We start from the raw sequence: 25,504 nt of genomic DNA, 5'->3' as shown, positions 1-25,504 counted from the left end.
TGGAAACAGTGATTAGCTGGCTTGAGCCCAGCTGAACCAGAGGCTTAAAAGGAGGTTTCCTGTAACTGTTAATTGTAACTTGTACCTGTCCAGATGTGAAAAAACCTTAAACAATTTCTTTATTGTAATAAAAGGAGCATTTGCCTCCTTGTCAAGCTTGATCTAAGAAGCTTCATATCATACAAGTTTACACAACCCAAAACATGAGTTTTTTTGCTCCTAATGCTTCCAAATGCGTCCATGCTTCCAAAAAAAAAAAAAAAAGCAGCAACTGCTTCAAACCAGTATTGGGCACCTGGTAACCCTTTCCTAAAGCCTTAACAGAGCTTAAGCTTAACACAGGTTAAGCCTACAAAGGAGCAAACATTGCTTTACAAAACAAAACCAACTGTTATACTGGTAATGAAAGAAAAATTTCCTAAACATACATCTGGAAATAAAAAAATAAATCTGAAAAAGTTACTTAGCCCTAGCTTGGTCTCCAGAGAGATGTAGCAGCCACCAAATTCAGCCAATGCCAGCAACAGACCAGGGTGAAGGGTAGAAAGGAAGTAACAAAGAGGAGCATAACTACTCCACAAGCTCTTTAAAGAAGAGCTATCATGGAAGATGCATTTTGTGAGGTTTCCAAAGCAAAATCTGCCCCCCATATTGTATGTAAAGCAGCTCTGCCATGTTTGACCCCACAGCTGTACTGCAGGAGCCACAGCTCTCTGTTGCTTCCCAAGGAGCATGACCTCTTTATCCCACAAGCCCAGGCAATCCAAAGGACCCAGGTCTTACCCACAGCAGCGCAGAGGGATGCAGAAAGGATGTGGTGTGACCGCCTTAATGTGTTTTTCTCTCTGGACAAACCCTCCCTGGCAGTCTTCAGGACTGCTGAAGATAGGACTGACCGGCTGGAAGACAGCCCAGCCTCCCTGTAACTGACTGCAGCTCTTGAATGAGTGTGACCTTCACAGCCTACCCCCAAGCAAGAGGTCTTGGGCTTGGGTTTTCATCCTCTCCCAAGGTTTGAACGGTTTGCAAACATGGTACTCCTTAGGCAGACAGCCCCTGAGGAGACAACACTGACAGAAGGCATGTGGGTCTGAGGACAGAAAGTGACCACCACAAACAGCACTTAGGCTTTATTTTCAAGATAAACATCAAGAACAACAGCTATGTGGGATGATGGAGGAAATAAGAAGTGGCACTGATCATAAACCCCACTTTCTGTCATATGATCACCAAGAAAGCCTCTCTAGACACTGCTAGTTTCAGCTGAAGAGGCTGGTTTGCTACTTTCATACCTCAGCAGATGAAAAGACACTTGTTCAAAGACCTGAAATCACAGCACCACCCTAGTAAGTTGTTATTTACTATTTTAAGCCTTCTGAACATCGGAGAGCAGGATTAATACAACAGAAAAGAACAAAAGCCCATAGCAGCCAATAAGCTGCTAAGCCACATGAAATTGTATATACTGCTCACCAATCCTGGGAAATAGAAGATGTTGAAAGGAAAAAGGGAGTTGATCTCAGTGACAGCACCCAATAAAGGTGACCTACAGAACCGATCATCTGCCCAGCAGCTTTTTGGAAGAAGCTGCAAAAAGTGTAGGAAAGAGCAGATGGCTGTTATCCGCAAGGCTGATGAAACAGTGCAAGAAACCCTGTTTTTAAGGATGGCCATGGACAAGTTGAGAGGAGTTATTTTCTGTTGTTTGCCAACTTCAGAAAAGTACACAGCTCTGCCAAGTTGGACACTGGGCACTTCTGACACTGTGCAATAATCCAGAAGTGGCTCCAGACTGAGAAAACAAAACCAAACAACTCAACATAGCAGTCTTAGCCTATGACAAACGTATCAAAACCGGCACAACACAATGAGAAACATCAGGAAGGGCAACCCAGAACATTTCTGATTTGTCCTGAGACACCCAAGCACAGAACAGCAATTGTAAAGGCCTCAGGCTGAAGAGACCCAGCAAGGAGACCTACCTGTGATTTGATAAAAACACAAAATAAGGCTTGCAGAGAGATGCTGACTCACTCATACTGCCAAACAATTTGGGCCGTATATAGCGATACAAGCAGATAAGGGATGCAGTCGGAGAAGAACGAAGCAGACACAAAGAAGCAGCACAGTAGACAGCAGTTTGCTCAACTTGGAAAGCCCAGCATGGAACCACAGTTGCTCTGATAAGGTAGTAATGAGCCAGGCCTGCTCAGCCACAGCACAAGCATCACCACCACCAATTCCCACAGGCCCTGAAAATGCATCTGGAGAGTGGGTGTGAGCTCAGCGAGCTGCACATCATACAGCTGGATTCACAGGATTTCTTTGTTTATTGTCTTTTGAATCATTTTCCCCTCTTGGTCCATTTTCTCATCAGTCACGCACTGCTTGCAGATGCTGGTAGAGACTAAAAATATTCTGTATCTTTCAAATGTACCAAGTACTGTTTTTGTCCACCTCACAGGTTACAGACTTCTGTGGCCATTTTCTGCTAAGTAGTCTGGGCAAGCGCGTGACTGCTTGTTTTATAGACAGAGTTTTTTCCTGGCTTATCTCCAGATCACCCTGGAGGGGATTGACACCACCTCACAGGCACCAGAGATATTATGGATTCCCCACGTCTACTGACTGGACAACTATTTCAGACAGATCTCCATTCCCTGAAGCAAAGATAGATTGAAGAGACTGGAAAAATTATTAGCTAGAGAAGTCTAGCAACAGTCTGTGTCTTACAGTAGAAGTCATGACCCCATCTTCTCACAGGTTAGAAGTGCCAGGGTACCAAGGCTGAATGCTATTATCATTGTACGATGAGGAATTTGATACCACAGACCGTGAGGTTAGTCGTGTTAAGTTCCTGACCTTGCCGCTGCTGCACGCTCAGGAGATGAGAGACTTGCTAATGGATCCTTTCCCTGTTCCACAGCACTCACTAGCCATCATCCCCTGATAAGGTGCTTTTATCCAGAGAGCAATATTTGAAACCACGAGACCAAGGAAGCCAGCCTGAATCGAAGGGAGGCACTTACATTAATGTATGACACTACTTAAAGTCAGAGCTTTCTAACCAGCTGTGATTCGACATTGTGACACTTCTGCTTACAGAACAGCACTAGGCAGATCCAACGGGAGTTCGCAGTAGCTGAGGTACCACGGGTTTAAGACACACTGTACCTCTACATGTTCCAAAGCTTTCTGCCACACCGACTGCTTTTCTTCAGCACTGTAGCCAGGCATGGACAGGATGTTGTGAATATAGTTGAAAACTTCTTCCTGTAAGGCATAAAGCATGAATGGTACAGTATGTTCGGCAGCGCCGTTAACAGCATTAGATTTTGGTAAGGGAGAGCATTTCAAACAGTCTTAGATGACCTCAGGGCTAGTCCTTCCTTAGCAAGTCAGGGTAAGTTATCTGCAGGCGAGATTATATGTCTCTAAATAGTTCCTGAAGAACTGCCAGGAAAAAAAGCCAAGAGGAACAGAATTGATGCTAAACGTGTTAAGCACTGAGGTCAAAGAGAATTGTTCTTCCACTATTAGAAATGTTCCCCTGTTGCTCACAGGGAAAAAGGACAGGACATCACTGTTTAGCTAGGAGTCTAGGCAGAGAAAAGAATGCTCTACCAGAGGGCAAGTCGGTTTTCCCAGCGTATTCCTGTATTCCTCTTCAGCATTAGCCTCTACCCCAGGTCCTCCTGCACCGTCCCCAGCTCAGATGCTCTCCTGTACCATATTTGTTGACAATCTCACTACCACAACCTCTCTCTTCTGACTCCTTCACCCACACAACTTTCAGCATAGCGGTTTCATGAGGAGCTGGTGAGATCACATTTGCCAGACTCTCCTCCCAACTTCAGCTGATGGTAGGGAAGAGAATACCTCAATAGCTGTGGCAGATATACAACTCAGAGACATGCAGAAGTTAATTGCAAAGAAATAGTAAGGGCACAGAGACTCTGTCTGGGGCGGGAAGAAGGGACTGATGGGAGAAAAAGTACTGCACTTAGCAACATTTGCAATAAATCCCACCTTGCACCCAGCTTTTATGTATTAGCATTGTTTAAATTTAAAAACAAAACAAAAATCTGAAGCTTTAAAAATAAAAAAATTTTATTCCTCTCCAACACACACAAACGCAAAAAGCCTTGACTGTAACTAAGAGAACTCAGCTGTAAAGAAGGACACTTAAGATAGAGAAGTACGACAGAAGAGCAGGGTTGTTGCGCCCATTCACACCATTGCCAGCAAGGCAGGCTGCGCTGCTATGAAGAAGAATGGCCAAAAGCACCAGATTTACTCACCTTTCTCACCGGATCACGCAGGTAACAGCCAATTATTTTGTCATAGCGAAGCTCTCGTTCATACATGAACTCGCAAATCTGATAGCTAAAAGGAAAAATACTTTCCACATTAGGAAAAAACACGCTCAGCTGAGTCACCAGCATAGACGTAGGTGGCTCAGATCCAGCACAGTTTGGCAGCACTCAAAAGAAAATCCAGCATGTTTTACAAAAAGCATTTGGAAGTATCTCGCAGTAAGGTTTTCAGCACACAGGTTGGGTGGCTCCAGTTTACCTATGCCATCTGGTATCAGCCACAGACCAATCAGCCGATCAACCTCCCTCTTCCTGGGAAGTTATCATACAGAACAGAGAAAACCGGAGTTACTAAGGTGAGAGGCAAGGGACAGAGGACAACAATCCTTAAATCAGGTTTCACAGGTTCTGCCGTTCATAGATCATCTTCCTTATTTCCACAACACACTCAGCTCTAAGCTAGGCCAATCTGCAGCACTAATTTGAAGAAATACACTGAACGTGACTCAATGATGTGTTATGACACAGCTTCCTACCTTCAAATTTTAATAAACATCTTAAATGTTTTGAGACTTTAGATAAAAACAGATGCAACTGAGGCAAAACAAATGAAAATTCTGCTAAATAACAGTACACTATAGGTCTTTTAGCTCTGGTGGAAGCAGTTGAGCTGGTGGTTCTGGCATTCAAACCCTGAAACAAGGAGAAAAAAAACCCCAAACATTCTTGAGTCTGAAGAATTTTGTTGAGTAACTCCTCCTAGGACATGCAGGAAAACAGGCATGGCATACCCCACCACTGCACTTCTATCCCTCTGGTCCTTTGTAATGTATGAGTTCTCATAACATCCAAATTCAACACTCGGATGAAGATGCCCTCCCTGGCTGGCTCTGTTCAGGCACGACAGACTCCTTCTGGAAGTGTAAAGCATCTAAAGGAGATGGTGGAAATTTTTAGCCTTTCCAGACACTGTGTTTGTCTCTCCTACTCAATTCTAAAATGAGTACCATGGGGGTGGCTCCAGACCCCTTCGTGCTTTTAAATCCACCTGTGGATCTCACCCCAACAAGCCATCTCCATCTGTCAGCGGTAGAGCATTCAAACAACAACTATAGCCATGAACAAAGCCTAGGCTCTAGGATAGGAAGTGCCAAAACTCATCAAGACCCACAGAGTTTCATGCTGAAGGGTTCCCACAGCTCTACCCCCTCTTACCTTAACAATCCTTTCTTTAAGAACGGCCAGTAAAGACAGCAAGACTGGGACCGAATACGAACAAATTAAATGAAGTATGTGTGAATGCATAGGGAAAACGATCCCAAACACAGCTGCAAAGTAGGAACAAGAAATGTGGAGGCAAAAAGCTTTGGAGGAGATTTAAAGGTGGTATTTAAATATCATACACAAGATTTAAAGGCAGTATTTATATATTGTATGCACAAACTTACAATTCAGCTTTTTCTGCCATTTGGATAAGACGGCTCTCTTCAAACTGTACTATCCCTCCTGCCTGGAGCAATTCTAAAAGGACCTGCAGATATTGAAGACCAGTTATTTATGCTGCAGCAGCAGTTGGAGAGACAATGCCATTAAATAAACTTTGTATTAACACAGGGCTTATTTTACAGATTTTCTTAACTGATCGTCCATTAACTATGATGGCCATGCACTTATCCCGGACTTTTCCTGCCTCTGTTCTTACCGCTGTCAAACCTCTCCTGCAGGTAACGCTGGGGTAGGATCCTCCTTCACTCCTGCTGTGCACAGCACAGCCCAATCCTTCCCTGCTGGCCACCATTCCTATGCAAGGTGTCTGCTCTGGCGTACGGCCTTCTGCCAACACCCGTGCCCAACGGCCAAACTCTGCCCTACGGTCTGGTCATACCTGGTGCCTAAAGAAACGTTCCCTTGAAGACTATTACCTGTTGCCTCTCCGAATGGCGGGAGTCGTCATCCGGGCTGCACAGAAATTCAAGGACCTGTGCAAGGGTGTAGAAGTCAGCATGAGTTAGGCCTAGTTAGCACAGCTGTTGGCATAAACCTAACAAGCAGATCGTGAGCACCAACAATGGCAACGGCAAATCAGCACACGACACTGCAATCTGAACGTCCTATTCATCTGTGAGGTACTCTCTACTTGGTCCTATAACTAAGGACACAAGAATACTGGAGTAACCAAGAACTGCTGAAAGACTCCAGGGAGGAAAACCCATGGTTCCACACCAGGATCTAGAACTAAACTTTGGGGAACCCAGGGAATATAGAAGAACTCAGTGGACCCCACGGCTCTGAAACAGGGGAAACCAAAAGAGCTGGAACCACTATGCTGACCCTTTCAACTTCTCTCCATCACTCCCAGAAAAACAACCATGTAATTCATAAAATTTAATGTATCTGTAATTAAAGTGTTTAATCCAAATCCATTTAGCCTCCAGAGTTCTTTGGTCTCAAATTATGATGAAGGACATACATTTTTCTAACTCAATTTTTATTACTGTTCATATATCCATATTATCATCAAAGCACAACTGCTGTAGCCATTGAAACCTCCTCCTCAGTCCCAGGAATTTCTGGGACTTATGCCTGGGTATAAACTTAACCTGTGCAAGCTTCAGGCATGCACTGGTGCATATCAGCCTATTTCAAACAGCAGAGAAGGACAGCAGCCACATGAACTAGAAATTACCAGCTACATAATACGTGCTCTATAACCTCGCTAATGTTATTTTAGTTGGCACCCCTTATCTCCTTACCTTGGCATCTTCATATGCATAACAAGTGACAACAGAGCCACCAAAATGCTCGCTGGGGTTTAAAAAGAAACAGCTTGGTTCCTGCCCTGTTGGGTCTTTGCTTTCCCTCTCCCGACACACTACTGACCACAGGAATCTGCCACTCCATGGAGAAGAACAGCGGCTGTTCCATCTCCCAGGACCCTATTTCTCACACAATTCCAGCAGGCAAGCTGAAATGCAGAGCTTACTGCGCTTCTGTGGTCTCTCCTGCTCTGCTGCTTTGAAACCACAACGAAGTCCCAGAAAGATGGCACTTGTTCTATCATGCACCAGTACTTCCAGAATTGCTTTGGTCTACAGCACTAGCCACGCTTTCTGCGGTGCTGGACCCTGCCTGGAATTTTTTCCACCCCTCACAATGGAATACTTGCCTGGTCAAAAAGTGTCCTGTTCACAAACAATGTGTTGTTGGGCTTGGCGAGCTGACGGGCAAGGAAGGTAAAGAGACAGCCAACCTGCGACGGGGTGAAGTCAGAATTCTCTACCATGACCTGAGAAAGCATTAGAGAGAAAAGGGAAAAATAAAAACACAAGTGACTGATTCTGCAGCTGTCTTTGGGAAAGCAATCAGGACACTGCAACAAGAAATCCCTGTAGAGCCATCACGTCTCCTCCTATCCTAGACATCTACGCAACCTCCTGATGTTAGTGCATCCTGAAGGTCAAAAGATAAGCCACCTTCCATGGCATTTAACTGTGTCACATGAAGACACAGACAGTGGACGTGTCCTTGCTAATCACCTCTGTCCTAAAGCTGAAGAGGATCAACCTCTCTGCCGTATACTCAAGGGAAGTATTCTTGCATGTCCCTGATTTTCAGGTGTGAAGGGGCTCCAAAGCCGTGTTTATCTCCATCTCTGTAGTCTGTGCTGATCACTGGACATGTACCAGAGCTTCTGAGCAGAGACATGTTGTCACATAAGGAAAAAAGATACAATTAATAATTATAGGAGAAAAAAAAAACCCAAACATTTGACTTCAAGCCCCAGGCACTCACCACCTCAACTGTGGTATGCAGAATTGATCAAATGACTAAGAAACGAATGTGGGTTTGGGGAAAAGTTTTGTTTCTCACATTAAACTAGCTGTTAGTCTATGAATATTTTGAGAAACTTGTGGCTGTGCTGACTTGAAATTACAGAAAAAACAGAATATCTAAGAGTCACTACAAAAGGGATTTGAAATCTGAGAAGTGCTTGTCACCTGTCTGGGATATTAAAAAAAAAAAAAAAAAAAGTGATGTGTCCTGAGTTAGTGTCTCATGCTTCTAGAAAAATCCCAAACACTAAGGGAAAGTGAAATGCCTGTATGGAGAGTTGCCTTCTAAGAGCACTGGGTTTAGCTGGGAAGAATTCCATCACCCAAACAACTCTGTCAGCTAACATCTGAGAATTGCTCTAGCAAAGCCGAGACATGGAGCATTTCAACAGTTTATAACCTCATTCAATCTAAGCTTGGGAGATACAATTGATTTCTTAAAGTGATGCAGACTTCCAGATCCCCATGAGGTGCTGATGGTCATCTTAGACAAGCGGAGCCAGACAGGTAAGACACATTAAGGAATCAAGTAGAGCTCTGCCTGAAACATCAGCTAATGCTATAATTCTTTTTCAGTCTTCATTTTCTGTTTAAAAAGGCTATTTCATACAGAAGCCTAGTCAGAATGGTGTTAGCTAGAGCATTAAAATATGGCTTGCTAAAACAGCAGCGTTTTATTCATTTTGGCTGTTTTTCACAAACTGGGTCTTCGTCAGTCCATGTGTAAGTGAAAATTCTGTACCTCTGAAACAGCAACTTTACAGAGGCCGCAGGCCAACCTTGTGGCCTTTCTAAAAGACAACATATTTGGCAAAGTTTAGATCAGCATTAGCAGAATGTCTACATTGGCCAAACTGTTTTAAAAATTAGGCTATTTCCTAAGGGGAGGGGAGGGGTGGGTGTCCCAATGATACAGTTAAATAAAAAGTTCCAAGATTCTTTTTTTTTTTTTTTATTCAAAAGGAGAGCAGATTCCAGACCAAGGGACTGAGTTTTTGTAACACCTAATTATTTGCCTGCAGATGCATCTAGTCCTGCAGCACTTCTCACAATCGCCCTCCTCTTCCCCCTCCAAGAGTTCTCTTGCGGTGGACAGAACTCATTTGCTATGTGGCCAGCAGCGCAGAGTAGGGCTGTAAACAGCTCGATCCAGCCTCCGCCGTGCCACGGGAACACATCCCGCAGTAGCTCCGGAACACAGCTGCAGCATGCCACCTCCTGCTGACGGCAGCTAAAGACACAAAAAAGCACGGTCTAACCCAACACAGGGCTAACTAACATCCTCACGGCAACGTCCTACTCAGCCAGGCTCACAAAAGGTCCCCCACGGTGGCATTATCTCAGCCCCCCCGCCCCAGCGCTCCCACTGAATTCACTCACTGGTGCCCTCGCTCTCATCCATCAACGACGGCAGTGACAGGGAAATGCTGCTTATGATATGTTTATACATAAGCAGCTTCCAAGTGGAGCTACTCGTTATTAACGCTGACAGCTTTGAAGGGGAAAGCAAATGGCGTTTGGCAGCGATCGCTTTTAATGAGAACGTTCATTGTTGAGGAACACAGGCTGCAGATGACAAGTGATTTCTAGAGCGCCAGGCTGATAACTGACATTCCCTCTTCTCTCCCATTTACTAAAGATAGGCCTGTCATTCTGGGTTTGGTACATCCCAAACACAGCATTTGCAGACACAGGGAGCAGGGTTTTAGCAGAAAAGCATCGGCATTCTGCCAAGCACAGGATTCCTGGGACCATTTTTTCCTGCTCAGAAGGAATCAGGGAATGGAATCAACGAGAAGTAGATAAAAATAAACGTAACAGCAGGGAGAGGAGAAATTTGACAACGAAGTCCAACCCAGGTGAAATCACAGGCAAGAAAGGAGACCTCTCTGTCACCATATTTAATGTGCATGAAATATCCAGCCTTGGCGGAGGTGACTCCATGCTCCAGCCCACCACCACCTCAGAGGTGTCATCCAGGGCAGGACTGGAAACACCTCATCCAAATTACAGGTTTTACTCTGCAGAGTGTTGTATATCATCAGTCAGATGTAAACCCAGAGGTTAATTTGAAGGCACACTCACTTTCAGAAGTATGTCCACAATTCTCTGTTGATATTCCACAGCTTGCTTGTCATTCTTAAAGTCTTCAAAGGTCTGCATGAGGCAAAACACTGATACCCTGAGAAGAATGCTCTTCACTGCCAACCCCAGAAATATAAGCAAACACAAAGCAGCAGCCGTATCACAAACTTGCCAATGCTTTTAAGTCCTTTCTGTGCATATCACCTAAGCAGCAGGTTCCAAGATACAGTTTGCTCTTTCGTAACTACCAAAATGGTTCTTCCAGGTTCAGATAAAAGTAACAAAGAGATAGGGGAAATTCGAGAAACTTGGCAAGAAAGGAAGATGACTCTTTATGCAGGAGAAATATATAGGTGCTAAAAAAAGCTCTTTACAAGTACATTATTCTTGTTTTACCTGTGCTTTAAAGATGGCCTCTGTTACCAGAGTCTTCACTGTATAATGTCATTTTCATCAACTTATATTTAGGGACAGAAAGGACTATTATAATCTCCTCTGATATCTTGTAGAATACATATCAAAACTGTTCCTGCATCAAGCCAGTAACTACTGGTTTAGCTAAAGCACGAACTTTTTAATAGGAATCTTACAGATCATGCAACCATGACATAGATGATGGAAGAACTGGCATTGCATTTTTCTCTTGGAGATCAGCAATCTCTTACCAGAGCAAGGACATTAAGGAATTCCCGAGTGTCGAAGTGTAGCAAGGTACGAACATAAGGGTAGACCTCTTCATCCACAGACCCCTCAGTCGAATGCAGCCGGATGAGAAATTCAAAGACCTGCAATTCAAACAAACATAGCAGATTTCCTATGGATTTCACATAACTGATAGCACAAGCACATGGGAAAGCGGCATCGTTACCCGCTTTGCACTAAGCTTTAAAGCACCTTAGGAATCCATCAGTGTTCTTACTTGAAAGATGTTTTCTGCTGCTTGTTAGTAGGAAAAAAATTCCCCATTCTTAGATGCGCCAACCAATTTAAAATCCATCAACATTTAAGATCAAGCAAAAATTAAGGCTTATACTTGCAGACCAAAGTGTGTGAAATTAGATAACTCCCTCCCCTTCCTGCCAGATCTCCTTAGAAGCTGTGCAACTCCTCCTTATCCAGGGCACAGCTCCTCTCCTTGTCAGCAGTTCCCTTGGGAAGAGCCAGTCAATCTGCCCCCTCACTTTGAGGCACAAAGCTCCTGGTGCTGCAGAGACTGACTTGGGTGCTATTCAACTCCGTAGCTACTCCACTGACTTTCTATTTCCTGAAATTTGAGCACATCTTTCAAAATGAAGGTAACTGCCTTTAGTGAACTACTGACAGAGGGTGTTCAGACCCTCCCGGGAACAAACTGGGCAGCGGCAGCTCCAGCTGGAGCTCACAAGAAATCTGGCTGGCAGCAGGAAGACAGCAGACTGCTGCAGACTGGCTCGCACTCCTGAGTATGTGTTAAGATACACACTGGGATCCCATGGAGAACTGACAGGCAACACGCTCTCCCAGCCATCCTCGGGGAATGCCACGTTCTCTCATTTACTCCTACTCTGAGTTAATTTGCCTGTCACCACAGTGGCAGCGAAGCCCAGAGGAGTCAGCAGCTTGACTTTCAGACCCACAACCTTCCCTGTTGGCCTCCTTGAACCTGATACCCACCTGCCAGCTAGGAACTCTTAGGAAAGAGGGCTGTAACACGTCCAGAGAAGGGCAACGAAGCTGGTGAAGGGTCTAGAGTACAAGTCTTATGAGGAGCAGCTGAGGGAACTGGGGTTGTTTATCCTGGAGGAAAAGGACGCTGAGGGAGACCTTATCGCTCTCAACCTGAAAGGAGGTTGTAGCAAGGTGGATATCAGTATCTACTCCCAAGTAACTAGCAATAGCACAAGAGGAAACAGCCTCAAGTTCCATCAGGGCAGGTTTAGATTGGGTATTAGGAAAAATTTCTTCACCAAAAGGGTTGTCAAGCACTGGAACAGGCCACCCAGGGAAGTGGTTGAGTAACAACCCTGGAGAGATTTAAAAGACATGTAGAGGTGGTGCTTAGGGACATGGTTTAGTGGCGGACTTGGCAGCGCTGGGTTAACGGTTCGACTTGATGATCTTAAAGGTCTTTTCCAACCTAACTGATTCTGTGATTCTGTGAAAACAAAACAAAACAGACTGTATCTAGAGTGGATTCAAGTATCCAGACAGAAAGGTGTTACTTAAGCCAAGCTCTCAGGAACACTCTCCGAGGCCATAGAAAGGAGAGCTTGATAGCTCCTCCCCACAGCTACTGCTGCTGGCTGGGCTATCACTGCTCCTCAGACCCTGAGCCACAGTCTGTTGCTGTGCCAGTTCTAGCGTTTGCAGGGGACAACCTGATAAGGACCGTAGGAGAGTGCGATAGCCTGCTGCTTGATCCAGCAGAGAGGAGCAGACTGGCTTGCACACCCTGTGAGGAAAGGGTCTGCAGCAACCCAGAGCTACCACATACATGTAGCTACAAGCTCTGGCTTAGAAGAAAAAACAAAAAACAAACAAAAAAACCAAACCCACACAACCAAAAAAAAATCTATTCCATTGTACTGCAAAGAGAAAGTGCAAAACAGAAAGCGCTTGCTATTGAAACCCTGGAACTAAAGTGAAACTTGAGGGACCCCAAAAAAATGTGTGTGGTAAAACTGGCTAGAAACTCAGAGGAAAGTTTTATGAACGCAAAATGACAATTAGGAGCACCCTCTGTTTTAAGAAATTGTCAGAGATGTCTCCAAAGGAGTTAAGCTTTGCCTTAGGCCAAGCTTCAGACTCAGCATAAAGAGAACAAAATAGTCAGCTGGAGGGCTCTGATGGAAATAATGAATAAGGAAAGGAGATTTACTTGGCAGTGACCAAGCCAACTTTCTTGACATGTAACCTGTACATCTAGTCATACTTTTGGCATAGGTTCACTGTGATTTTGCTAGGTACTCTTTACCTATGATAAAACCATTAAGAACATGTTCACACCTGTCCTGAACAAATATATAAGGCATATGCAATAGTACTTGTTGCCTTGAAACAACCTGCCAATCTCTTGGACAATCCAGATGGAAAAGTCTATTTCTCCCAATGTGAAAGCTACTGTCGCAGACTCAGAACAGTGTAATGAATCCAGTCAGCCAAAGATGGTCCACTGAACAGGGTGGCAAAGAACAACATAAAGAGATGCAGCTCAAGAATCAAACCTTGTCCCAAAGGAGGACAGTAGGATAAACCTGCACTGTCACAGGTAAACAGCAGCACAAAGAATCCTTAAGGCATCAGCTGCTGTTCCTAAAGTGCGCTGGGAAGATGATTTGGATGTTGGGTCACAGTTCTTCCTAGAGGAACTAGGCAAAACAACAAAAGAACAAGAGATAGGTAGTGAGCCTGTGCTCAGCCCACAGGGCCGTAAAACAAGAAGCTTCAGAGCCCGTAAACATAAGTATAGACTTTTACGAAGCAGTTAAGATCCCACCTTACAAGCAGAATGGCTAGGCATGCTCAGGACCAACTCTCCAAAACTAAGGATGGCCAAGATGGTTGGGTGAAGAGGAACGTGGTACCAGCCTACTGCCTCCTAGCCAGAGCTGGAATAGACTGAGAAAGCAGGCGATCCTAATAGTCACCACAAAACTGGACAATATCAAGCCATGGGTTGCTTTATGCCTTTTCTCAAGAGAAGGAAGAAAGTGGCATACCTTTTACGTTGTCTCAAAGTGGCGCTGACTATCAGAAAACGGAAATTGTCTTTCCAAACACCATCACTGTGGAATAGCCTTTTGGGAAAGCCTCTTCCCTTCAGTGCTGCAGGCAAGAGGACATAAGGGTGGGAGCTGTCAAACAGCCTGAATCACAGACTTTACAGCCATCACAGACTCAGCTCGGCTCCAAACCTCAGGTATCAAAGACATTAGTGACAACAGGAAAGAGTTGTAGGCCAACACAAAAATCCCCCTGCAAAAAGCTGGAATCGCATCATCTGGAATCAAATGCCAGGATACAGGAGCTTAAGTTCAAAACTGACTGCATCCTTCTTTCTCTCCGAGTACCAAAAGACATCTGATGATAAAGCCTTTCCCAGTTCTGTGACGCCCAGAACCTCCTTCCTGCCAAAGGAAGCTCTCAGGAGGGGTTCCCGAGATAAGCCTAAGGAGAGATGTGTTGCAGCACCCTGAACCTATTAAGTAGCTGTGGCAAGCAGTTGCCCACATATGCCTGTGTTGAAATGGCAGAGGAGCAGCCACCACCGAAACAGGCAGCTGGCTGACGCCACAAGCCAGGGGTACAAGGATGCGGTCTGGAGCACTTGATTACAATGTGCTCTTGACCTCAGCTAATACCTGCAGTCATCACAAGGCTGGAAATTGATCTTCAGCAAATATGACGTCTTCATGAGCAGAGACGGGCGTCAACACACACCAATATAATTATGACCATAAAATCAAAAGCCTCAGAGAAACCTGCAGCCAGGAGTTACTTAGTAGAGACATTTCTACCTACTGAACACTGCCTAGTACTACCTACCTCAGCAGTCACAGCACACTCCACCTCATCCACTCATTTACTACGTATCCGTGGATATGGCAGAAAGAGTGATCCGGATTTAAGTGGCAGAGCATATATATTCACCCTGCACATGGGTGTTACACGTAGTCCTGAGTATCTGAGACTGGATAAGCCTCAGAGGTGAAGATGGGGTGACAGGATGCTAGGGAAAGGGCTGACAAACACATCTAATGTGATCTTCATTGTGGAAAACGACTGTGCTGAACTTTAAACTTTCCTGTGGAAAGAGGCCAAGAGGTGTAATATCTGAGGCAGGAAAACTCCAACACAAACTGAAGTTTTAGCAATAGCCAGAGGAAGGAATATTTAGTTAGCGTTCTTTGATATTGCCTCAGTTTCTACTCCTGTCAATCCCACGTAACATTCATTTGAAAACAGGGAAGATCCTCCCACATTTGACACGTCATAGACAAGCTCAGAAAGAACAGCTAGCTACAAATTGCTGGTAACTTTGTGGTAAAGAATAAGGGGGGGGAATCAGAATTAGTGCCACTAACTACTCTATGTTCCCACACCTCAATTTACAGTTGAGAGAAAAATAGTAAGTTTAAATGTTCAGATTGCAGGAACCGTTTGATTTCATTCTTTAAAAATGTATGTATCATATCACAAGGATAGAGCTATCAGAGTGATGATAGTTTTCTAACAGAAACCCATGAAATAAGACCTAAAAACCTCATATAGGAAAGTTTCCTTCCAAAAAGGTTTCTCACCTGGTTTTTAACCAAGGGTACCAGATCTTCAGGAATATCTCCCAACGGATATGCACGGCCTGCCAAGCAGCAGCTATAGAAAAGGAGGCAAAAGGCATTTTTTAATACCTCCTGACATTAAATACATTGAGGAAAACAGTTTATTTTTTAGTTAGTTTTCAGGATGCTCTTAAAACAAGACAAATGCATTTATTTTGTAAATCATGAAAGCAAGCACTGCAGACAGCACCGCTGTTAATACACAATAAGCCAGTGCCCTGCATGAATTTGCCTCCAAGGTATGCCATTCCACAGCAGAAATGTAACAGTGGAAAGTCAGTATTTCTCACAAAAATTTCACTCTTGCATTTTAAGAAGCAGGAGTAATGCAGAATCTAACGTTCATCATCTTGAAGAGATTCCAAAAAAAGGAATTTGCTAATTAATCACTACTGTGCAATCTCAGAATGACCTCCTGCAAATGACAGGCAAGCAGCAACTGAGCACAGCTATCCCAAAAAGCGTGACAGAAAGGGCTAAAATACAGCTTTTCAGGCTATGGAGCCCTTGTTCAAGGAGCGCTGTGTCACACACAGGACAAAGAACGAACTCTAACCAAACTCTAAGGATAAAGACATGGTCTTGGCATATCAGCAGTAACTTGAGCTCTGAGTCTCCAACTTTATCCTACCTACCCACTCACATGATGTGTACAAGAAGCCATTGTAACAGAGTCAGCTGTACAAAGCAGCCATTGCTATTTTACGCAATCATATGCAACTACAGCGAGTTAAACATCTGGTGCCACCCCTAGGCAACACCACACACTTTCTAAAGGACCTTACCTTATATATACAAGCAGCTTGTTGCCCATTACCACCTGCTCATCTACAAAACAAAAATTACTTGTCACCTTTTATTGACTAGGCAACATACAGAAATGCAAGTCTTTTTTCTACCTGCTAGCAGAACATCTCATCTGACGTGCATACACAGTAAGTAGAGCAGCTTTACACACAACACACGGTACTCAAGCACTTTTCTGTTCTCCAAGACCCTTACATCGGGTATGTATTTCCCTTTCTGCATCCCCCTGTTGGAAGTGATTAGAGGTGTTCGAAACATCAAATATCAAAACCAGAAACCCTCAAAGGGAAGGAATTCTGTACCTGTGAGAGACTTCCCAGCATTCAGTGGAGGAGCAATGACTTTGAACAGCTTCTGTAACAAGAAAGCAAGCAGTGCTCAAGCAGCTGGAAAAGCTCAAAGCAAAGAATCTGCGTGGTTTTAAAGCAGAGATCACTGGATCATCTGCCCCACAGAAACTCTGCTTTCTCACCATGGCTTACAGTTAAAAGGCACAGAGGAAACCAAGACGTGGCAAATTATGTTCTTCCCAGCTGACGTTATGACATAGGGAAAACTAGCCTTAATTCAATCAGATCTAACCCTAAGCATGGGCCACACTAAAAAAGCAATGTTCAATAGTCCCAGAAGTAACAGGCAAAGCATAACTGACCAGCCCCATTTCCTGTTCCTGAGCCTTCTGCCACCAGAGATTATGCAAACCTTCAGCCTACCTAGCAGGCTCAGAGAGCCTGTAGTTTGGGTAAGTAGACAGCAGAAAAAGTTACTTGTACTCATACAGCTAGTGATAGGTTTCCAGAAGTCCTTTGTGAAATCATGAATAGCTAAAAGATTTTTCTCCTTCCCGAGAAAAAGCAAATGAGATTATAACCTCTACAAAGTGGGCAGTTTAAAGATTTTCACACTCCAATGGACCCAGCTCTCTATTTCAGCACTACTGAGAAAATGCCAGCAGTGCTTCCGTAATCTTGACATTATAGCTATAGGCTCCGAGAGCAATTGGTGTATCAGGCATATCTTCAGGATTACCAGCAGCAGCATCAACAGCGCCTTCAGCTACAGCATGACACCGACTCCTGTGCTTACTGTTGATAGATCACACCCAAGTGCTAAGAACAAAGCCTGCCTCAATGCAAGGACTGTTGCTAGCTTTTTTTTTTTCTTCTCAAGTTCTGTAGACAGCTAAGTTCGCCCTTTGTTTCAATTACTCTTTAATACATATTAATATACTCTTGTGTCAGCAGAGGAAGAATAATATGAAGGAAAAAAAAGCATGAGGTGTTCATAGAACCTCTCACGCCTACACCCCATTAATCCCATTGTGCAGAAAGTTGGTGCTTTCTCAGCACATGATGCCACACAGGCCAGGCTCACCACCAGCAACAAAGCTGTTGGCAGACAGTTTTGCAATGCAATCTCCCTTAACTCAGCAAGTTATTCTCTTCTGCAGCTTTTGTTTTGTATTTATTTTATTAACACAACTAAATTTCCTGCTCTAACTTTGCAGAGCATTGCTACCTCAGCAGGGAAATTTGTGTTCTAAAGCACAGCAGTAACAAATTACTTTTCTCCTCTACTGCATCTAGTCAAATAAACTACATACATCATACACTATTTCTCCCTTGAAATGAAAAAGAGCAATATATGCACACACTGAATGAGAAGATAATGCGCTGGGTTTGAAATGCCATTTCTCAGGAAGACTGGGCGCTCAGCGCACAAATAACAACCGACTGCACTGAGCACCTTTCCTACCTCCATGGGACTAATGAATTCATTCATCCCACTGTTGTAGACATATATCATGGCATCATAGAGATGGTTTTCCCAGCATAGAAGAACAACCTGCAAGGCAAACAAAACACAATGTAGATATACAGCTGCTCTTAGCTCACAGTTTTCGCATTCCCCAATCTCGCGAATACAATCTCTGTCCTTGCATTTACATCACCCGACAGCATGATTTAAAGCAAAATGAGAATTTCCACTGGCAGAACTAGTCTCTGTGAGGACCTCAAACCCCCAAAGGGAGTATCCAGCTTTTTTGCTCCGGCAGCAAACATGGAATCTAACTGTCTAGATGCTAACATTCATAACATGCACGATGTTAAGGAATAAAAAAAAAAAATTAAAAAAAAAGCAGTTCTTCAAAACCCTCAATTGCACTAGTTTGCCTTTTGGTTGGGTTAGTAAATCATTTTATCAAGCTCCCAAGCAGTTTCCTCCTTAGAATGGAAAGCCATGCTGTGGGAATAAAAACTGGCCAGGGAACACAGGACTACCCAACAGGAACACCTCCTCGCTCCACCACCTTTGCCAGGCAAGAGGAAGCACCTGAGCAGAGCAGGCTGGCAGGCACCAAACTGACAAACGCAACTTCAGTTTTAAGTGCCCCTGCAGCCTTTGGTCTTAGGTAAGGTACCCAAAACAGGAGAGACTGATGGTGAGTATCAGACTAATCCCGATAGACAAGTAGTTTCCAACACATTCAGCTGCTGATGCATTAACTTATCCCAGGACACAAACTGGGGGAGCAAACCATGTTCATAGGAGCATGCATGTCACAGGATGGACACCACCACGCTAAACAGTTCCCACATTCATTGAATTTGATCCCAGGAACACAAGGCTAAGCTCTGTTACAAATTACTGACCAGAAGGCATGAATGGTTTGGACTACGCAAGTCTTGTCTGCTGAAAGGTGACACCTTGTTTTCCACATGCTATGCTGTGCTTAAAAGCACAAGAAGTTTGCATCAGTGACTAGGGGATGTTGTCATTTATTCAGAGGAACTCGACACAGTATGCAGTACCACAGCTCACCTGCTGTATGTCTAAGCTGGTGATATCCATATGCACAATGCAGGCTTCCAAATTTTCCAGTCGGTTCTTGTCTTGGAAGTGAAGCAGCAAGTCTTTCATCACTTGAGCTGTGATTCCCATCAGCTTATCATTTAAGATATATGGCTCTAAGCACTCCAGAAAGATGCCTTTGGCTACAGAATTCTCACTCATCTTATCATATATCTGGTTAAATAATAGATCCCTAGGAGGAAAGAAGTGTTTAGTTATCAAATAATCTTATTAAAATCTCCTTACTTATCTACTTTCTGAGGGCTCCAAATTAAACTCCATCTTCTCTGCATTTCTCAAGCTCAGCAGCTGAAGAGCCTGTTTAGCTCCTATACTGGAGCAGTTACACAGAATAAATTGGCTTTGGCTGTTGCAGCAAAAAGACTGATGTTAGAGGAGAAATGATGATGACAGGAAAATCTGTCAAGGCAGCTTCTTTCTTAAGGGGATGGTGTGGGAGAAATAATTCTTCAACACATCAGTGAAAATTTAAGACACGCTTTTCTTTGAGTACTGAGTTCCCTGACTTCAGTATCAGTTTTTAAGCATTCCTCTAAACTGTGTTGTGATATATGATATGAAAATGATGCGATACAATTCCTCTAAAGCATGTGATGTTATCGGAGACAGCACTCAGGACTATATCAGTTGGTGGTCTGCCTTAGGAGACAGGCTTCCAAACTCAGACTTACGTGCGCTGGAGTAAGAGACAGTAATCAACTATGACAGGCACCACGTCCTGCGGAAGAAACATGCAAAAGCTTTAGGGACTGGCAAAAACCCTGCCAAGTAGCGCATCCTGCAGAGCACAAAACAAAGCCTGGCCAATACAGAGCAGAATCCATGAGATATCTGAGGCAGCTGGTAGCTGGCACAGTTACAGGTTTTCCCCGTATGCTGGTTCATATGAAGAAAACCTCTAGTCACACTTCTGCAGAGGACAGAGGGTATACAGGTTCTGCTCCGCCACCTAGCCATAACTAAGACCTGACTTCATTAGCGAACGTTGAGGTGAGAGTTCAGGTGAACCACAGCAATATTTTTCAAAACTAGGCAAGTAATTTTTGCAGCAAAGTCTAATTAAAAAATTCAAAAGATCTACACAAGAGACTCCTCTGGAGCACCATACCTGAAAATGCTGCTCCATAACTTGGATTTTTCCTTGGTCAGGACATTTCTTCAAAGTCCGATCAGCATAATGGAGAAGGATTTCAACCATCTGAATTACAATAAACAAGAAAATTTGCTCACATCCTACACCAGAGGCCCTACTTTGTAGCACGTTTAGTAGACTGACTTGGGGGTTGGCAGCACTGTAAACTCCATTGTCCCATTTTGGGTATGAACTACTGTGGGCAGGAAGAAGAGGGAAGAGGCTGCCAAGAGGCAATGCCATGACATGGCACAGAAGCTGCCCAGCGGGATACCGAAGGCCTACGCTAACTTCAACTGACTGAGAAACTGGGCAGCCAGTCTGCCAGCAAATTTTCAGGCAGATGAGCACATCCTGAAGCACAAGGATCACCTGGGCCATGCTGTTACCCAAACCTTAAGTTACAGTATCTTAAATAGCAAAACTTACTCACCTGCAAGTAAAACATGCATGAAAAACAAAGTACGGCTAAATAATTATTGCAATAATTACGTATTTTAAACACACCCTTCCCAGAAACAGGTTCCTGCAACAACTGAACAGGATCAATTGAAGAGTTTGTTCCATATCCATGTATACACGGACCAAAGTTTCCATTCTGAGAGTCAGCAAGTTAGATACTGATGGACACTTGCCAATCAGAGGTCAGGAAGCTCTGGAGATACCACCAACAAAGGTTTCTCTCCAGTGTGAGGAAACTGGAGATCTCAAGGCCTGGATGTCACATTTTGCTTTGCTAATGCTGCAGATTTTATCCCCATCTTTACCCAAAAGGTATTTCCAAGTCTATTCTAAAATCCTGTTCACAATCTTAGCAACAGAGGCACATGTACACATTCTAGAGTTAATTGGATTCATTTCTGGAGGACAGATGCCATTCCTTCCGGGACCACCATTAGCATCACATCAGCAACTGGAAAATCCAGTTAGGAAGACATCAGTGACTCACTCTGTCTGCAATGACTGCTTTCCGCTTGCTTGTGTCCCCAGACAAGCCTAGAAAGAATGAGAGGGGGGAAAAGAAGCTTTTCTCATTCTAAGCTACCAGTGGATATATAAATCCCCCAGTTCAGATGCTAACACCGCTACTCTTGAGATGCAGAGGTCAGGATATCTAAATACACAATTTGGTGATTACTTTTAGCCCACTCTTCTGAAGAGCTCGCTCTCCCGATGTAAAGACTGTTCCAACCCAGGAATGGCAAGAACAGATTTAAGTACTACTTTATCATTGACAGAACAATTAACAGAGAGCCGTCAAAGACTGTACATGAGGCTAATTGCTGGAGGATGCCCTGATACACAAGAAGCTGAATTAAGTGCACTATAAGAGCAAACAATTCTTAAATGCCAACTGAGACAGTAATTCTTTTGAATACTGAAAACCAATCTGTTCAATAACCATGCATTAAAACGAGACACATGTTCATATACTAGCAATTTCACAGCAGGACAATCTTATCCTAAGAACTTGAGTCTCATCCATCAAAACCATCAGAAGTTAGTTGCTGAAAATTCACTGTGTCCAGTCCAAATGAGACCCTTCAAGTGGCAGTTTCTGGCATAATTAACATGCTTGTCATAACAAGCTAAGTGCTCACAAAGCATCCTCCTTTACAGGGAACACGGTGCCAAAACCCAGCAGTTCTTTCAGTCAGTTGTATAGTCAGAGGAGACCTGAATGAAAGTGCCTGCTTGGCAGAGCTGACAGGACATCACGCTGAAGATTACCTACAGGTCATGCATGACCTTCAGGAATATTTTAGCAGGCTACTTATTCAACACCTGGATCCACCTCCTTCATGGCAAAGTGACAACAGACAGGAGTCACGACACAGACCAAGTCTGATTTTCATTTGAAAATAGGTGGCTGGTAAAGGGAGTATGACTCTAAAATAGCCAATCAATCCATATCAAAAGTACGGTTTCTGCCAAACCCAAAGCAGCACAGCCTACTTTCTCCTATTCAATTCAATGCTCTTCCTTTTTTTTTCTGGTCCCCTGAAACAGTGATTTCAGTACATGCACAGGTTTAAAATCTTCCCTAGTGATTTCAATTGAAAAAAACCTCAAAAAACAACACAAAAACACACCAACCAAACTTACCTACTACAGCCTTTGCTTTACCTTCATAAAAAGACCAAGCTAGAGCCAGGGCATCAGTGAGACGCTCTTGTTTCAGAAGGTGGTCAACTCTCTAAAATAACAAGTGATATTGGACCTTAGTATTACAGAAAAGATGATCCCCTCACATTTACGATCAGCATTTCCCAGCAGTGGGTCATGATTCCTGACAGCAAGGGGAGAGGAAACCTGAGAAGCTCTCAACACGTTTCAGTAAAGGACAGTATCTCAAGAAGATTCTCTCATATGTACATTTTGGCAGGACAGTTAAAGACGACTAAGAAATGTCAGGCCCCAGTACACCAAGTCCCTGTGGGCTACATTTTAGGTCAGACGCTTGACGGAGACCCACAACATCAGCGAGTGTCTGCAATCGCAATCAAAATTTTCCATTCCCTATAGTTGCCTCATCACTTAAGAGCACAACTAAAAAACCTCTGCCATGTTTTCAGCATACAGGTGTACTCATCCTACCTTTAAAATAAAAGGACTTCTGAGCTCACAGTCAACAAGGACTGAAGTAGGTCGTAAGTATTTTCTACTGAAGGAATCATGAACACACAAGGTCAAGCACCACTCATCTTGGTATGCTAGGTCAAAATGTTAAAGTACTGTTTCAGAGAAGAGAGATTCAGAGCCTCAGACCAGCATTCTGTAGTGTGGCACGAACTACCTCTCAGCTTCACACCCTAATACCTCACATACTCCATTACAACTCTTGATGGCCTACAATCGAGGCCTCCAGCACAACAGAAACCATACAGTAATTTAAAAGGAGAATGGCTCAGAGCATGTAAGTTGTGACTGACTGCTGGATTCTAGGAAAACCAGTACAAGAAATCACGGGTCAAAGCAAGACTTTTCATTAACAGTTTACTAAACCAAAGTTGGTAGTGAATGGCTGGAGGAAAAACTAGCAGAGGAAAGTGAACTTGGCAACCAAGAGCAGCAACTCTATCAAAATTGAATAGAGCTGAACCGTTCATATTTTATTAAAGGTCCTGATACAGTGTCACATGGAGGAGCTTCTAACTGTGGATGAGTACAAGAGCCATAAAGCAGAGAAGAGGAAGAATGGTGAAGGTCACTGCTTAAGAGAGAAATGTGAGACTGTAAAGAAGTGACTACCGAAGTTCCTTGAGAATCAGCCTTGAAGCCACCTTCTACATAATGATTTGGTCGACTAACCTGGCACAAGCAGAATTTACTAACAAAGTTTGCTGAAGCCCGACTGTCAACACGTAATGTGAGACAGCAGACCAGAAAGACAGAAACAATAGGATGACACCTAAAGTTGGGTAATAGAATTATGATGCAATCCCACAGTACAGGCAACTTACAGCAGAAATCAGTTTGGCTATGAGGTACTGGTGAATCTCTAGAGTGCCAGAAGCCACTGACACAAGACAAAGGAACAGCAAAATGAGACACAAGGATGTATGAGAAATGACACATCTAGTAAAAACAGTGAAGAACAGGTGACATTGCGCATGGCACTTGTAAGACCCTACCCAGAGCGATATATGCCGAAGTGTTTACCTATATTCAAGAAATCAAGCACAAAGGAGGTGCAGAGAACAGTGACTATGAAAAAAGAAAGGAATGGGAAGGTAACCTTAAAAGAGGACGATGAAAGAGCTTTGCTTAGCCTTGCAAAACAAAGTCTGAGAGAGAACACACGTACACTGAATAAACACACTGCAAAGTGATGATCCAGAAAGGAAAAACTGCCGTTTAACTCAAATGAAAAGAACACCACAGGAACAGATATAAATAGATCAGTAAGAACTTCAGTGTGGAACCTGATAGGGTCTCAGCTGTCAGAGAAATGATGTTCAAAAAAATCTTATACCAACAGAAACAAGGAACTAAAATCCAATTAACTTTCAAGGTAGTCTTTGATGGGTTTTATGATGTAGTTCCTGCAGTAGCTGGAGACAAAATAGAGTGAACCAGATTTCCTTCCACTCTTGTACGTTTATCTGGCAGATAGAAGGCTTACACTTACACAGTCCTCTGAAGTCATACGTCGCACTAACTCTGCCTTGTTAACAGAAGCTGAAACATGGCAAGGCATTATGTCTTGCTTGGGAGAACAAGGTCTCCATTCAGCCTGCAAGTTTATGCAAGCAGGAGTCCCATAGCGTCCCGCTGTGGAAAGCGGTGTACGTATGGTGTTGGCTGTGCACAGCAATCAGGGACCCTGAACACAGTGCTCAGAACATGCTTCATAAATGCTCCCTCCCTCCTGCCCTCCTCTCAAGCTGTATTTCAGCAATTCGAACCTACTGAGCTGTACAGTTTTCCTCTCAACCTACCTCTCGCCAGCTCCTCAATGTCATGACATGAACAGACTGAAAAAGGGAAAAAAAAAACAGATTATGTATTTACTTACAGTTGCTTATGCAGCCTGTGGTATCCCACAGGCCCACCAGAGCATGCTGTAACGGATGAAGCCAAGTAAAGCAACCCTCAAGCTTGGCAAGGCAGGAATACATTGAATGTTTACGTTTAAAAGAAAACATCCTTTACTCAGCCTTACAACCCATCTGCTCCAAGATACCATCCCTCACTTCTTATCCTACTTCCATATGCCATCCTATAGGCCACCTCTCTTTGCCTTTTCACAGACAGCCTGCACAGCAGGACAGGAAAAACAAACTGGACATTCCTTTCATCATTCCATGCAACAGAATCTAGTTTCCCCTGCTGTCTTATTTTCTTCTGTGTACTCACTAGCACATTTAGGACAGAGACATTGAAGCTTAGGACAGAGCAGACGTCAGTAAAGTAATGGTAAGTCTACCCTAAGGCAGCATCAAGCAGGGTGCTGTGAAACTATGACAATACCTTACTTAGCCCATACTTTGGCTAAAACCAAATTATTGCCCATTTCTTTAATCCCATGACATAAATGCACAAAGAACCCACGCTTGATTCCTATCTCCATAAAATAAAAAATTGCCTTTCGCCAGAAGGTGAGCTACCATCAACCATGAATGTCCTATATTTTTA

At 43.7% G+C, this 25,504-nt stretch overlaps 1 protein-coding gene across 1 annotated transcript in view; it reads right to left on the bottom strand.

Annotated features, from left to right (window-relative positions):
- Positions 1–25,504, bottom strand: part of VPS8 (vacuolar protein sorting 8 homolog (S. cerevisiae)) — a gene marked incomplete at its 5' end in the record, with an annotated part of 63,971 nt that overhangs the window by 12,654 nt on the left and 25,813 nt on the right. The window contains 17 exons of the mRNA XM_010289817.1: positions 3,175–3,273; positions 4,302–4,386; positions 5,765–5,847; positions 6,239–6,295; positions 7,483–7,602; positions 10,235–10,306; positions 10,900–11,019; positions 15,514–15,586; positions 16,338–16,380; positions 16,662–16,713; positions 18,115–18,204; positions 19,183–19,405; positions 19,905–19,951; positions 20,342–20,431; positions 21,315–21,361; positions 22,472–22,562; positions 24,808–24,843. Of these exons, the coding sequence (XP_010288119.1) occupies positions 3,175–3,273; positions 4,302–4,386; positions 5,765–5,847; positions 6,239–6,295; positions 7,483–7,602; positions 10,235–10,306; positions 10,900–11,019; positions 15,514–15,586; positions 16,338–16,380; positions 16,662–16,713; positions 18,115–18,204; positions 19,183–19,405; positions 19,905–19,951; positions 20,342–20,431; positions 21,315–21,361; positions 22,472–22,562; positions 24,808–24,843 (1,428 nt within the window). The remainder of the gene's footprint in view (positions 1–3,174; positions 3,274–4,301; positions 4,387–5,764; positions 5,848–6,238; positions 6,296–7,482; positions 7,603–10,234; positions 10,307–10,899; positions 11,020–15,513; positions 15,587–16,337; positions 16,381–16,661; positions 16,714–18,114; positions 18,205–19,182; positions 19,406–19,904; positions 19,952–20,341; positions 20,432–21,314; positions 21,362–22,471; positions 22,563–24,807; positions 24,844–25,504) is intronic.

Source organism: Phaethon lepturus, unplaced genomic scaffold (assembly GCF_000687285.1).
Source record: "Phaethon lepturus isolate BGI_N335 unplaced genomic scaffold, ASM68728v1 scaffold1126, whole genome shotgun sequence".
NCBI classification, from domain to species: domain Eukaryota; kingdom Metazoa; phylum Chordata; class Aves; order Phaethontiformes; family Phaethontidae; genus Phaethon; species Phaethon lepturus.
The sequence above is the reverse complement of the archived record's forward strand: the minus strand, read 5'-3'. Positions and strand labels throughout refer to the sequence as shown.